The 15289-nt window shown below is 41.3% G+C and overlaps 1 protein-coding gene across 1 annotated transcript in view; it reads right to left on the reverse strand.

Annotated features, from left to right (window-relative positions):
- LOC148010447 (chaperone protein dnaJ 10-like) overlaps positions 1 to 15289 on the reverse strand; it is a 99254-nt gene that overhangs the window by 19491 nt on the left and 64474 nt on the right. The window contains exons 6-8 of the mRNA XM_087672095.1: positions 8919 to 9077; positions 8654 to 8832; positions 8437 to 8517 (exon numbers count right to left, since the gene is read on the reverse strand). Of these exons, the coding sequence (XP_087528221.1) occupies positions 8437 to 8517; positions 8654 to 8832; positions 8919 to 9077 (419 nt within the window). The remainder of the gene's footprint in view (positions 1 to 8436; positions 8518 to 8653; positions 8833 to 8918; positions 9078 to 15289) is intronic.

Below are 15289 nucleotides of genomic sequence, written 5' to 3' on the forward strand. Positions count from 1 at the left end.
GTCCAACGTTGTCTACATCCATCTAACATCTGTTTCTAGCCTCCACCACACAATCCACACTATCCCTTGTTGCGTTTGCTGTCCAAACAGCCAGGCGACTACCTTCCACTACTGCAGTTTTCTATCTCCTCTGCCTTCTATCTAACATTGATTCAATATCACCCTTGTTGTGATTGTTGCTGTCTCATGTTTCAAAGGCTGCCTTGCCACATTTCGAGATGCATAAAGAGTATGACACACTCTCCAACTTATTACCTCTACCTCGGTCCTTGAGATATGAGAGTTTGGGGTAAAGTATTCCTTCATTGCATAGTATGTTTGCTGCATGAGCATTGTATTATTTAGATTCCTTCATTTATGATCTTTGCTATGCTCATTGTTTGTGAGTTACCCTAGCAATAATTTGTATTTCTAAGTTAGAATATTTCTCCACATGTTATCAAAGCTAGGATCTCTTTGAAGAGACCTCAGCCTTTGATCTCAAAGCCCTTTGCAAGAAGCAAGAACAACAAGAGGACAAGATGACTTTTGAATACGATATCACCACTTCATCTCCCAAGTGAAATCCATCGAGAAATGAGCACGATTGGACCACATAGCTTGCTCTCCCATCCTCTGACATGGCTGGAGAGATATCAAACTGCCGTGAAGTCCAAAGACCATATGAGATTTCAAGAGGCAAATATGACCTTATCCTCATGTATTGGGCTCAACAACAAATTGAAAGTAAATTTGAGTTTTTCCCTTTAGATTTGGTGCACCAATCTAATAATTTTGCAGTAAGGATGGAAGCTCCACAAAGGACTAGCCATCCTAATGTGAAAACTAGCATGGAGTACAAACCCTTCCACTCTTTACTACTTCCATCTCCATCTCTACCACTTTCATCTATACCATTTACATCTCCACCTTCATTCACTCCTATGTTAAGTATGCAAAATGATATTAATCAATCTTTTGAGTTTCCTTCCTCCTTTCAGCAAGATATGGGTAATCCTCATGAAGGACTTGTAGTGACGTGCTGGGCACGAAGATCAAGACAGCAAGTATTCCTTAGCCGCGGAGAGACAAAGAGAGTGAGAGAGAGCAGAGCACAGAGTGTGCATGATTTTAGGTACAATGACGAGTGTGTACCTTTAGGTTTTTAGATAGATATATGTGTGTAAGTACAAGTGCTAAGGGTGTGTTCACACCCAAGCACATTTAAAGGCACGAGGGTCTTTATTCCCAATAACCTCCCACCTAAAGGCAATGTGCCTTGAGAGGAGAAAAGAATCAACTAAGTATAGGTATGTACAAAGCTGAAATACATATATCTATCCAAGTCCCATCATCTATCGGCAATGAGCAAACCGTTCTGCTGGAAGATCCTTCGTGAGAAGCTCTGCAGGATTATCATTTGTATACACTTTGACAAGCTCAATGCTCTTGCTGTTAAGTACATCTCTAATGAAGTGGTACTTCACATGTATGTGCTTTGTCTTTGCATGAAAGACAGGATTCCGTGCTAGCATGATAGCACTCTATCACAATGGAGAACAGGTAACTCTGAGATGCCAAGCTCTCCCACCAGACGTGAAAGCCATAAAGCCTCCTTGCATGCCTCAGTGGCAGCCACATACTTTGCCTCTGTAGTAGACAATGCAACACACTTTTGTAGCCTGGAGATCCAAGAGACTGCTCCTCCTGTGAAAGTAAACACATACCCAGAAGTGGAGTTCCTGCAATCCGCATGACCATCATAGTCTGCATCCGTAAAGCCAACAATAGATGCCTTTTGCTTCCCAAAGTAGATGCACAAGTCCTTTGTGCCTTTGAGGTATCTCATAATACCTTTCACTGCATCCCAATGCTTCTTGCCAGGGGTTGCTATGTATTTGCTAACCACTCCCACTGCAAAGGCAATGTCACGATGTGTAGCAACCATAGCATACATCAAATTGCCAACAGCTGAAGCATATGGTATCTTGGCCATTTCAGCCTTCTCATCATCAGATGTAGGGCTGTCCTTTGCACTGAGTTTCACATGACCTATCTCCGAGTATTCGCATGCCAGGAATGTAATTTGCATCACCAAGATCCTTTACGTCAAAGCTGCCATGAAGACTTTGCTTCAGTGAATCCAAGGCATGAGTATCCCTGTAAGCAATCAATATGTCATCAACGTACAAAACCAAGATAATCACACTGCCATCTGCTACCTTCTTGGTGTACAAGCAATGATCCACTTGACTTCTATGGAAACCTTGAGACTGCATAAATGTATCAAACTTATGATACCATTCTCTTGGTGCTTCTTTCAGCCCATACAAACTCCTTTTGAGTTTACATAGCATCTTCTCTTTCCCTTTTGCCACAAACCCTTCAGGCTATTGTATATATATGTCTTCATGCAGATCACCATGTAAGAATGCACTCTTTACATCCATCTGTTTGAGCTCCATATCTTCAGCTGCAACCAAGCCCAAAATGATCCTCAATGTCGTCATCTTGACTACAGGAGAGAAAATCTCATCAAAGTCAATTTCATGATCTTGATTGTACCCCTTTACAACCAATCTTTCTTTGTACTTTGGTGAGAAACTAGAAGTGACCTTAATCTTGTAAATCCATTTGCATGGAAGTGTTTTCTACCCTTTAGGCAACTGCACCAAGTTCCAAGTGCCATTTTTCTCAAGAGATTTCATTTCTGACAACATGGCTTTATACCATTTCTTGCTGTCCTGACTATCCATTGCTTCCTTGAAGCAAGACGGTTCACCACGGTTTGTCAACATGACATAATCAACCACATAATTTGCACCAAGAATGAATCTATCAGGTTGTCTAGTAGCCCTAGACGATCTCCTAACTCAATGATCATTGTTTGCTGGCTGTTCTTGCAAATTTCCATTTTCAGTGTGCTATCCTAGCATTTCAGCCTGCAAATCAGCATTAACAGCTTGTTGTCCTAGCTGTTCCTGCACATGTAGTGACTCATTATCATGAGCAATAGTTGGCTGATCATTTCCAGCATTATTTTCTGCATTTACAGATTCATTTACAGTAGGTATTTGCTACTGTACAGCATGCACATTTTGCTGTCCAAAAGGTATTTATTCCTGGAATACAACCCTACGGACCTCCTCAGTCTTTTCGGGCTGTTTATGCATGTGATCTTCCCAGAAGATAACATTATTATTGCATATTACTTTCCTTTTCTCGGGATCCCATAATCTATACCCCATTTCACCCTCATCACCATATCGTAGAAAAATGCATTTAGAGGACTTTGCCTCAAGTTTGCCGCATTTTTATTTACGAATGTGCACAAATGCTTCGCAACCAAACACTTTCAAGTGTGCATACAAAGATGGCTTGCCCGACCATGTGTCTTGGGGAACTCCCCCCCACAAAGACCTGTTTGGTGACCGATTAATCAAGTGTACAACTGTCATAACAGCCTGTGCCCAAAAACCATGGGATAACGCACTATGAGATAGCATCGTACGGACCTTATCTTGTATGGTCCGATTCATATACTCTGCAACTTCATTTTGGGGTGGATTATGAGGGGCAATGAGCTTCCTCTTTATCCCTTTGCTCTCACAAAATGCCTGAAAGGCCTTGGACACATATTCCCCACCATTGTCAGAGTGAAGACACTTGAGTGTCTTATCTGTCTGATTTTCAACAAATGCCAAGAATTTTTTAAACTCGTCAAGCACTTCATCCTTGCTACGAATAGGGTAAACCCATACCTTCCCTGTAGCATCATCAACAAAGGTGACAAAATATTTATTTCCCCCCTAAAGATAGTCCTGGCATCTTACATGCATCTAAATGTACTAACTCTAGTGGAGAAAATTTCAACGAAAGAGACTTTTTATTAGTTGTCTATGCATGTTTACCATAAATACAAAATCAGCATAACAAAGACAAGGCAAGTAACCCAAACGAGAAAGCACTTCCATTCCTGTTTGACTCATGTGTCCCAACCGGCCATGCCACAAAGAAATGCTTGGCTGCTCATTCACGGCAACAACATGGTTACACATACTAGATACATGAAGTGGATACAAAGTATCACTCTTTCAACCTCTGGCAATCACTCTAGATCCCTTGCAGATCTTCCATTTTCCATCACTAAAGGTGGTATGAAAACCATCATCATCTAGGTGCCTTGTGCTAATCAAGCTCTTCTTGAGCTGAGGTACCTACCATAGATGCTGAAGTGTAAAGATAGAGCCATGCTGAAACTGCAACTGCACACTGCCAATACCTGCAATGTCACATGCATAGTTGTCCCCAAGATGGACAACACCATGTCGACCCCCTGTATAGGGGGAAACTACTCTCAATGAGGGGTGACATGAAAGGAAGTACCTGAATCGAGAATCTAGATATGTGTGTCATCATGTTATCTGCAAGTAAAGCACGTGCACCAAAGTGTGAAGAGACAAAGAGTACGTCACTCCCACTATCACTGTCATGAGTGAGTACATTCACCTCTTTAATTTTTACACTGCTCTTCTTAGGCTGATTGCCCTTCTTCTCTTCCTTGCTATCATCTGTCTTCTTTTCCTTTCCTTTCTCTTTCTTCCATTTGTAGTAGTCACGTTTAAAATTACCTTTCTTGCCACAATGATGGCATTCAACATCTTTGCCACGTGATTTACTACATCCCTTGCTATCAATCTTTCTGATGTGATTTGCCCCTAGTATGCAAAGCGCTAGAAGACTTGCTGGATGCAATATTCTGCCGATTCATTTCTTCCATGAGTAGAGCACTCTCTACATCAGCATACAAAAGAATCGCATTCAAATTGCTCATAGCAGTCCTGAATGTATCCCAACTCTCTGGAAGAGTGCAAAGCAAGAACGTAGCCTTAAATTCTTCATCAATCAAGAACTTCAACGCAACCAACTAGCTGAAAATGGAGTTAAACTCACTCAAATGAGTAGACATTGCTGTACCCTCTTTCATAAGCAAATCCATAAGCTTTTTCAACCAATACACCTTGCTTGCAGCACTCTTCTGTGCATACAGTTCTTCCAGTTGAGTCCATATAGCATATGCAGAATCCAAAAGTTCAATGTTAAACAGCAAGGCATCAGAAATCGATAGCTCGATGGTTGAGCATGCAAGCTCATTTAATTCATCCCAATCTTCATGTTCCATGTCTGCGGGCTTTGCCCCTTTGGTTTTGATCGGCTTTGCCTGCTTCTTTTGCAACAGGATATTGTAGCACTGTTTTTGCCAAACTGCAAAGTTATGTGCTCCTTCAAGCTTCTTTATGTGCATCAAATTACTGCTGTCATTGCTGCCAGCCATGATTCTCAGCCCAAATGTGACCAAAAAAAAAAAAAACCAGCAAATGCAGACCCAAAACTGTCACCCAAGTGACCAAGGTACAAACAAGTACCAACCAGCAATAAATGACCACGTAAAAGCACAGATTTCAGATCTGTAATTAAATTTTCAGAAGCACCAAACCGTGTGCTACAGCATTCCACAACTGATTACAGCTGTTCCGAGGGCATATGCATCACATTACATGAGAAATCCCAAATTTTAGCTGCAATTTCTTTTGTGCATGTACCCACAGGCATAAAAGTTGACACGCACAGTCAAAAGGCCCAAAATCTTTTGTGCTCAAAGCATCAACCACACATCTGCATTTTCTCTGTCATGCATAGAACATGCCAATTCTGCCAAAATAGAGCAATTTCAGCAAAACCCCCAAATTTTTACCAAGTGTTGATGTCCAAATTGCATGGAATTGAACCTGCATGTACATAAAATGACCAAATGCTGCACAGATTTTGCCTAAACTGCAAAAGCCCCAAAATGCACGGGGTCCAATATGCATCAATGTTGAGAAATTGGGTAAATTTTAGCCCAATTTGTGCATGTACATGAAAAGCCCCAAATGTCGGAGGCAAAATGTCACAAATTCCTGCAAATTCTGAGACAGATATCAGCATCTTGCTCGCACCAAATCTGGACAAATCCCCAAATTTTCCAAGTCCTGCATGCACTAATTTCAATGAAATTGAAAGAATTTCACTAAAATGTGAAAAACCCCAAAATTCCCTGGCAAATGTGCACCGACTTTGCAATTTCTAAGTCAGATTGTCCAATTCTGAGTTGAGATCCCCAAAGTCGGGAAAAGCCCTAAATTTCAGGGCCTAAGCCTGCACAGATTTGCACATTGTGCTTGTGTCCGCGAACACCCAGAAGAGAGGAAATAAATCAAACTGAAAATTTCTGATTTTAAAAAAATGTATTGGTCCATTAACCTGTCCGTCGTCCGTGTAATCACGTCGCGTGATGGCTTGTCGCTCCTGCAGCCCCCCCCCCCCCCCCCGGGGCGGGTCGCTCGTTACGTGGCAGTCAACTGTAGCACGCGTGTCGACTGTGATCCCAAGCCCTTCCTCTAACCGATGTCAGATGATGGTCGCCCATGCCACCTTGGCCCGAGAGTCCCTAGAACAGTCTGACCCAACCCCGAGGAAATTCCGCACTGGGCGACAAAGCTGAGCTACACAAGACGAGGAGAAGCACCAACACAGGGCAATGTATCAGGCTGTCACTAGGAGGACCTGGTTAACTACCACGGCTCAGCCCGCTAGGGAAAGGTGAGCAGTATTCCAATAGGTCAGCTTCCTCTGAATAGAGTCGAGGACTAGAAGAAACTGTTGGGTGGAAGTGATGTGGAGTCCCACCTGGAACCCTAGGTAACGGACGGTCTGCCCTTTGCACACCCATGTAAATCCCAAATGGACGCCCCACTCTATGCTAGAGTTCAGGTCTGTAAGGAAACCAACCGACTTTCGCCAGTGCTCCCGCTGCAGTATAGAACACCTCGAGAGCTAGTCTCACTCTCTCCAGCATCAACTCATCATCCTCTATGTAAAATGTTGTATCATCTGCATACTCTAAGTCTAACAGCTCTGTCTCCTCTCTCACAGGAAGTCGAAGGCCGCGTAATCCGCTCACACGTGATCTGGGGAAGTGAGACATCGCCTCCGCAAAGAGTAGGAGCACATAATGGGCCAGTGGGAAACCCTTCCGTACCGATCTCTCCAGTCGAAACTCCTCCCCTCGCCTGCCACCTATGAGAGACCCTAGTAGTAGTCAATTTGTAAAGTGCAGACTCTACGGATCCATGCCTGGGGAAAGCCCAACCTCACTATGGTGCCCTCCAAGAAGTCCCAATCCACCCTGTCATAGGCTTTCTCAAAGTCCAGGAGTAGTACAGCCAATCCCTGACCATTGTACTGGGCCCACTCTGTCTGTAATATTTCCACGCAATAAAAGTTAGTTGATTAGTTCGAAAGTTAGTTAGTCAATTAATAAGTTAGTAAGATTACTAACTAAAGACTAACTAAGGTAAAAACTAACTAACATTAATAGCTAGTGATTGCTCATGATGAGGCACGGCCTAGTGGCCTATACCACATGATAGTTTCTTTTTGAGCCGACATCTTAGGGCTCTGAGTTTCACTACTTCTATGCTGTAGCCACTACATCGGAGCCTATAGACATTGAGTGTCTTTGGCATTTTCACTTTGGACATCTTGGATACAACTCTCTTTATAGGTTGTCGTGTCATCATATGGTTAAGGGCCTTCCACACCTGAAGCTATCTCGACATATATGTCAAGCATATCAACTCGCGAAACATCACCCTACCCCATTTCCTCACAAAGAAGTTATAGTTTGGGGGGGTTTTGTAACCAATTTATGCATGACCTCTAAGTTGAGCCCAAAGCTATACCCGCAAGTAACTTATAGAAGTTAGGTATGATTTGGTGCTCGAGAGAAAATCAATGGATCCTTAGGTTAAGGCTCTTTGGAGCTCTTGCCATATCATACTCTCAAAATATGCAGGGCACTTTGAGCCCCTTTTTACCATAGGGAAAATGGTTTGAGGGATGGATCACTTATAAGTTATAGTGCTGTTTGGAGAGATTAAAATATGGACAAGCAAGCATAGGCGAGAGCAAGAGGCATTAAAGTCGCCCTTAGAGGGGCAGAGCTAGATATATTGATGATTTAGGTGAGAAGACATGATCCAGCCAAAATTAGAGGGACTTCCATTAAGCCTTTCCTTTCCTATACAGAGACACTCTCCAAGATTGTTTATTTCTCTATGGACATATGGTGTTGTTATACATGAGACTATGTGCATCCCCATCCCCCATCCCCCCCCGGGCGCCACTATCACCAACTATGACTTGGCATGGACAAATGTTACTTTGTGAATTAAAATGTGCCAGGATCATACATTATCACCATAAACCTCTAAAAGAAGCATCGAAGTAAAGTGCCAGAGGGACAAAGGGAGAAGGAATGAAATGGATACTCCTAACATTCATATTCAGCTGCAATAAATCCCATGCATCAATTTCAAATATTCTTTCAAGTATTTGCTGAAGATTGGAGTCTACCTGGAAGATGGTTCCCAGTTTCTTCAAGGCCTTGGCTCTTGTCTTCACCACTTCTCTCGAGGCATTGGATTCGGATAGTACCTGTTCCAGTAAATATGAAACAATTACAAAAAACATCAGGTTCAGCTACATGACATTATAGTACAGAAGACTAAACTAATAGTAAATCACTCTGACATCAAAATAAATGCCACGTTCATTTTGGTGTGCTCTGTACCTTCTGACAGACATGAGTAAGAGTCATCTCAATATCAGCAACATTTATCTTCCACAAAGAATTTATCATGGCATCCTTATTGGCTTCCAAATACTTTGCAAGCTCTTCTTCACTAATACCGCCTTCTGTTTCGATTTTAGCTTTCATATTCTCTTGCATTTGCATCAAAGAAATTGCACCTGGAAACAGGAAAAAGTAAAATTCAGGGAACAAAGCCATATAGCTACAACTCTTTATTCAAATGTCTATTTCAAGAAGATCAGACCTGATGCAGCTGTCACTTGAGACTTGATAGTATGTCCTTTATCCCTGACCCATTCAGCGAAAAAAGGAACACCCATGAGAAATATATTTTTCCCAAGCTCTTTTGCCGCTTGTCGCTTGTAGATGTAACCTATTGTGTGCAGCATAGGCTCTCCAAAAGCTGTTGGACAGAATACTAAAATTAGATACAGTTTGATAAGAGATGTGCATACAGACCTTGAAATCCAGTATGAGTTGCAGAAAGCACTGTTCTACAGCATAACTCATAAAACATGCCTCTTCATTTTGTGACAAAGGTTTTACTTCAAAGAAATATATTTATATAGCCAGTAAAAGTTTGCAAAAGAAGATAAATAACAGCATTAAATAATGCCAGAGAGATATTTAACTACAAAGCTTTATTGGTGCTTACCTCATGCCAGAAGAATGCCTACAAAAGGCAATGCTCAGGTGTGAAGTTCTACATAATAAAATAAGTTCTTGCCTTTGTCACTTTGATATGTATCTTTCTTTTTCATCTAACAGATTATCACTGACTTCCAACAGGTTTTGGCGAGACGGTCATGACTATTCATGCATTAAAACAATTCATACATTCCATGTGTTTGTATCAGCTCTGATACGTGCGGTGCATTATAACAGATTATGACTCTCTCCCTCCAAACAGCCTTTGAAAGACAAGGTCTTCCTAATCGCATTATAGCAAAACATTGTTTTTGTTGATAAAAGTGTGAAGATGGTTTTGGAAAGAAGAATTGTCTAGATGATCAGATGGCATTAGTGAACATGAAGATATGCAAAGGTGAGATCAAACTAAATTGCTCTACCCGATTGGGTCCTTTGACTTTTCAGCCTTTGTAAGCCACAAGAAGTCCATGACATTGAAGAATTGCAACAATGTGCCTGAGCTTATTATGTCCAGTTCAGTACCCTTCAGTTTCAATCATGGTGGTACGTGTGGATCCATCCTTTGTTGGAGTGCTTCACCTTGAGCATGTGTTTTTTTGTGACACAAGTATTCCATACTTCTGGTTTTGCTGGTGTAGCCACATGCAGCACTTCCTCAAGCCTATCACTAGTCAGTGGAGGACATTATGGGCCCCTAATTGTTTTAGCCTAATTATGGTTGAGTTGGTGACATTTAGTCCATAGTGCCAGATAGTGTTATGGGCATACACATTTGAGTCCACAGCTAAGGGTTTTTTTCCATATGCACTCATAGTGCTATTGTATTCGTGTTGTCTTTCACCTCACATCTACGGCCTAAACACCAATTGGTGGATATTTAGTGCCTTATATATCACCTAAAGTCTTATTTATCCCTGTTTTTTGAATTTCTCAGTTTCATAGTTACCTTGCATCATTGTTTCTCTTAAGAGGTTCATAGTGATAAATTGTAGTGTGATTGTGGCTGAAGTGACAGGGGAGAGAGAACTCTTGCATATACACCAATGTAGATGGATTAATGTAATAATTTGTGATATGAACACACAAGCATAGGGGATTATTATATAGCCCTAGGCTATGGACTATGACACTGATGGGCATGCAATTGAATGAATTGTAGTGGACTAAGCCCGAGGAGACGCATGTGTTGGTTGTCGACAGGGTGGTTAGGATTGCGATAGAACTTGGTTAGAGTACTTGGACAAATTGGATTATGAGCAAGGAGGACTCAATCAAGCGAACCAAGTAACCTTTTATAAAATTGGAGCTGTTTTTGAGCTACAACTACCAAGAGAAATGCCCTCGTCTAACAAAGGCTGAGAATTTAACTCTGAGTCAGAAGTCAGCTCAAATAGTGACCCAAAACTTCCTATGCTACCTAAAACCCAATGAATCGAAGGGAACCTTCTGGTCCACTTGTAGTGGAAAAGGTTGAAGGAGGAATGGAAGGGGATTGCAAAAAGTATTGATGCCAAGAATAAAAGAAGTCTCACAATCTTCCTAAATGCTTTACTAAATTCAAAAAAGGAGATCAATAGTGGTGTTGCTTGGGGCTAAACAAGAATGACAAACCTACGAACCTATAAAAGGTAACCAAGGTCAAAAAATTTAATTTGACTGCATAGGGGGGCGACAAGCCTAGACTTATTTTCATTGCTGATGAGCTTACCAACCACAAGGAAGCTAATCGTGTACATCCCTTATGAGAGTTCAAGAATGTGTTCACCTAGTCACTTGAGGAACTTAGAGGAATAGACCCTAGCATCATCACCCATAACATTCACATGGTGCGAGGTGCGGTGCTAGTTAAGTAACGTCCCCATGCAATGAATCCTAAACACACCAATGAAGTCAAGACGACAAGCTTCAAAATGTTGGAAATTTATCTACAAAATTAAGCACACAAACTCGGTCTCCCCATCATCATTGTACTAAAGGAAACCGGAAAAGATGAAGAGAGACAACTACCCATTGCCTTATACTGAGCATGTGCTGGAAAGGGTCGTTGGAAGGGAGACCTACAGCTTCCTAGATAGGTTTTTAGGCTACAATCAAGTGCAAGTTCATCTGTCCAAACGATCATCACAAAATAGCTTTTTCTACTGAGTGGGGCGTATTCGCATACATCGTTATACCCTTGGGACTAACCAACTCTTGACACTTTTCAACACTTGATATGCACAATTTTAAGGGCATGCATTGCAAATGGTTGGAAGTGTTCATGTATGACCTTTGTGTATATACCAACTAGATAGAACATCTCGAAAAGCTTAAAGCAGCCTTTAAACGATATAGGCAATATGATCTCTCTTTGAACCCCTAAAAGTGTCAGTTTTGGGTCAAACATGGATGCATGCTAGGACATGTGGTATCAAAGAATAGCATTGTAACCGACTTCTCAAAAGTCAAAGTCATTGTCAAGTTACCACAATTGATGAACTATAAGAGAGTTCAATGCTTTCTCAACCACACGGGATATTACCGATGGCTTGTACTAAACTATGTACTAATTGCTCAACCCCTATACAAGCTGTTGATTGTTTTCAAGTCGACTGAGAAATGCCAACGTGTATATAAAATGCTGAAAAATGTACTAACTATAGCACCAATTCTACGAGCCCTAGCAGGGTTGTCACATCCGATGGCATCCAATTAGTACAGCCCGATGCTAGTACGGTACTAATTGGACTAATAAATCTTAGACCTACGTCTGATGAAAAAAAAAATACAAATAATTTTAAGTCTATGCTTAATGTTTGGACTTAAAAGTTAAAACATAAACTTAGAGATTCAAGTCAAAAGTAAGTGCAAAAGAGAGTTAAAACAAGAATCAAGACTCAAGCGTGTAGCATCAATAATAAAACCAGCTTTATTATGAGCCAGATGTGCAATCTCACACAAAAAGTATACAAAAATGGATTAAGATAAAAGCCATCATCCATGGCTCAATCCGAATCAAGATACACAATTACTCTAGATGCTCATAGCACTCGATATCAAAGGTAAAAGCATCCTTGTTGCCGCTTGAGGAGCCATCACTCTTCTCAACAAAATCACCCTCACTAATGACATTGCCCTCGTCATTATACTCGGGCTCTCTAAGCTCTATGTGAGAGGCAGTGATAGATATGTCATCCTTGACCGAACTAGGAATACTTCTCGAGCCACTCCCATGCCTCATGTAGCATCTGGGGGCCCTGCGAACATCACGAGTAACCAATATGGATGTCGAACTAGAAGCTCCATTCACTTCCGATGCTAGGGTGAATAAAAACACGGGCATGGCGTGCACAAGTGTAAGAGACCCGTCGGTCTATCTCCTCAAGCTCCAAGTAAAGCTCCCTAAAGATTTGCTCCTCCTTCAAGTCTCTCTCACAAGTCACACTTTTGAGTGTGCTAGCAAAGAGCTTGAGTGAATCCACATTTATCTATACATTTAAATGTTGAAAAACTGAGATTAAACAAGTGAAACTTCTCTAAATATATTTCATAATCTATGAATAAAGTTATGAACTAAAAAGTATAGAAATTAGATATACGATACCTGTCTTGCCATAGACATCTCATACATGTTGCATAGCATGCGTAAATTGGAGTGACAATAAATTAGTCGCTTCAATCGTCATATGCTAAGCTTATTATGAATTTTAGTATGCACGAGAGAATAGGCGAACCAACATCTCACATGTACCTGATGAACAATCCTAAACCACGTGAAGAAAACATAAGTTTAAACTTTAAACTTACAAGTTGTAACTAGATTTAAATGAAAAAAGAGAAGATTTTCAAACATGTGCAAGAATGCGTAAGGCTACTCTTTGCAGGTAGGGCAATTGGTAGCCAAACGACTCCGACCAAAAAAGGGACTTCACCAATGATTTCTGCTTTCAACAAATGGTAGATGCAAAAGTAGTGCCCCTTTGATTGCTATAATTAATGAGCTCTTCGAGAAAGACACCATAGTGCTTTTCCGCCAAAGCCTTTAGAAGAAAGACATCACGATCGGGAAGGACACTAGCATCCATGAAGAGAGAAGGTTTTTTTAAGGCGGGATGCAAGAGTCTCACAAACCCATGTACGGATCGCTTCATCCACTCCCATCTTTTCTTCGTCAAAAAGAGAATATCATCTCTTTTAGGGATGGTATCCAAGATATCACTACAATATGTATAAGAGAATAGAGATTTAGATGGAGATTTAGAGGGGAAATTTGAAAATAAACAAAGTGAGAAAATATGAATTATAGATTCTAAAACTAAAAAGAAGCATGAATCATTAAAAAATAAATAGTTAAAACCAATACCATGAAGAAGAGGCCTCCCCATCCAACATAGTCACAATGATTGTATCTTCTCCATCACATCTGCCGTAAGATGATAGATGACGCTAATAGTAGCCCCCTCCATGTTCGTCATGCGAAGCACCTTATAGATGGGAGTGATGGCAATGACAATATCTCTCACATCCATCCAAAATTCCTTCTTTAAGCAAAGCCTTTGAACATTATTTACTTCCACTTGGCTTAATGTATACTCCTCTTCAAGCCACTCCTTAAACTCATCTGATACAGCCGCTTTTTACGGAAGAGTCTGAAAAAATGGAACATACTCCGGATCTTGCTCTCTAAGAGGGGGGCCCATCCCTGATGGAGGTCTCGACGGCCCTACGACATCATCAAACTTATGCGCAACATCTGAAAAGTGAAATCCATGAATACCTTCATTTAGAAGCTTTTAAAGGGCAATCCTTCAGTCGAGCTCCTCAATCTTCTTTTGTCGATAGGCTATGATCAATTTATATTCCTCAGGGGTCAGCTTGTCTATCTTTTCTTCCATATACTCAGATGTTTCTCCCACCATGTCGGAACTTTGTGGAGCAAGTTGATCGGCCCACTCTTGCTCAGTTCTCGAGATAGGCTGATCTGGAGACTGAATCGGTGTTGATGTGTTCGAAGTCGTTTAAACCTATTGTTGTTCTTACTTCTTGCGAAGAGCTTTCAGATCAAAGGCCTAGGTTTCTCAGAGAGTATCAGGCTCTGATACCATGTAAAGAAAAATACCCTAACACAAAAACATACACAAATCGTGCGACAAAGCACAGACTGATAAAAAGAACACAGTTAGGGTTAGGATTAGAGTAACTCAAAGACAATGAACACAATGAATAAATGAAATGATATGACTACTAATAATACGATGCTCATGTAGCAAACACACTATACAGTGAATGAATACTGAATCTCAAACTCTTGTATCTCTAGGATCAAGGCAGGGGTAATGAGCTAGAGAGTATATCGTACTCCGAACGGATCCCGAATCGCAACAAGGCACTCTCCGGATATCGAACACCAGCAAACGCAGCAATGAGAAGTTGGATTTGACGCAGACAGCAATGAGGAGAGAGAGAAACTAAAAACGGAGCCTGCAAGAGAGAGAAAGACTAAAAACGAAGCCTACATGAGAGAGAGAGACTAAAAACGCGAGCAAGACAGCCTGTAGGAGAGAGAAAGACTACAGCGCGACTACAGACAGGAGAGAAAACTGTCAGGGTGGCAACTGGGGCCTGCAAGCGCAGTAGTTTGCTGGCATGGCAAACTGTACAACAACAATGCAGATGAACAACAGTCGCGGTCACCAAGCAGAAACAATAGCAATCAGTGTGTGGAGGGCTGGAAACAGGCGCCAGACTGTAGGGAACAATGATGGACAGCAAGGGCTAAGATGTCCTCCGTGACCGAGGTGTGGGCAGCAAGCTGATAACACCTGAAACTTGCAAAAACGAGATTGTGAAAGAGTGGAGGGCTGGCTGCCAATTTATAGAAAATTATGATTCTAGATCCTCTCCCACTTAACTTTCTCGATCCACTCCCCATTTTAGGGTTTTGGCTAAAATAAGCCTAAAATAAGCATGTTTTGGGGCAGTTTA

The sequence above is a fragment of the Lygodium microphyllum genome, chromosome 29 (genome assembly GCF_053477565.2).
Source record: "Lygodium microphyllum isolate KBCC chromosome 29, Lygodium_microphyllum_v1.1.10, whole genome shotgun sequence".
In the NCBI taxonomy this organism is placed as follows: domain Eukaryota; kingdom Viridiplantae; phylum Streptophyta; class Polypodiopsida; order Schizaeales; family Lygodiaceae; genus Lygodium; species Lygodium microphyllum.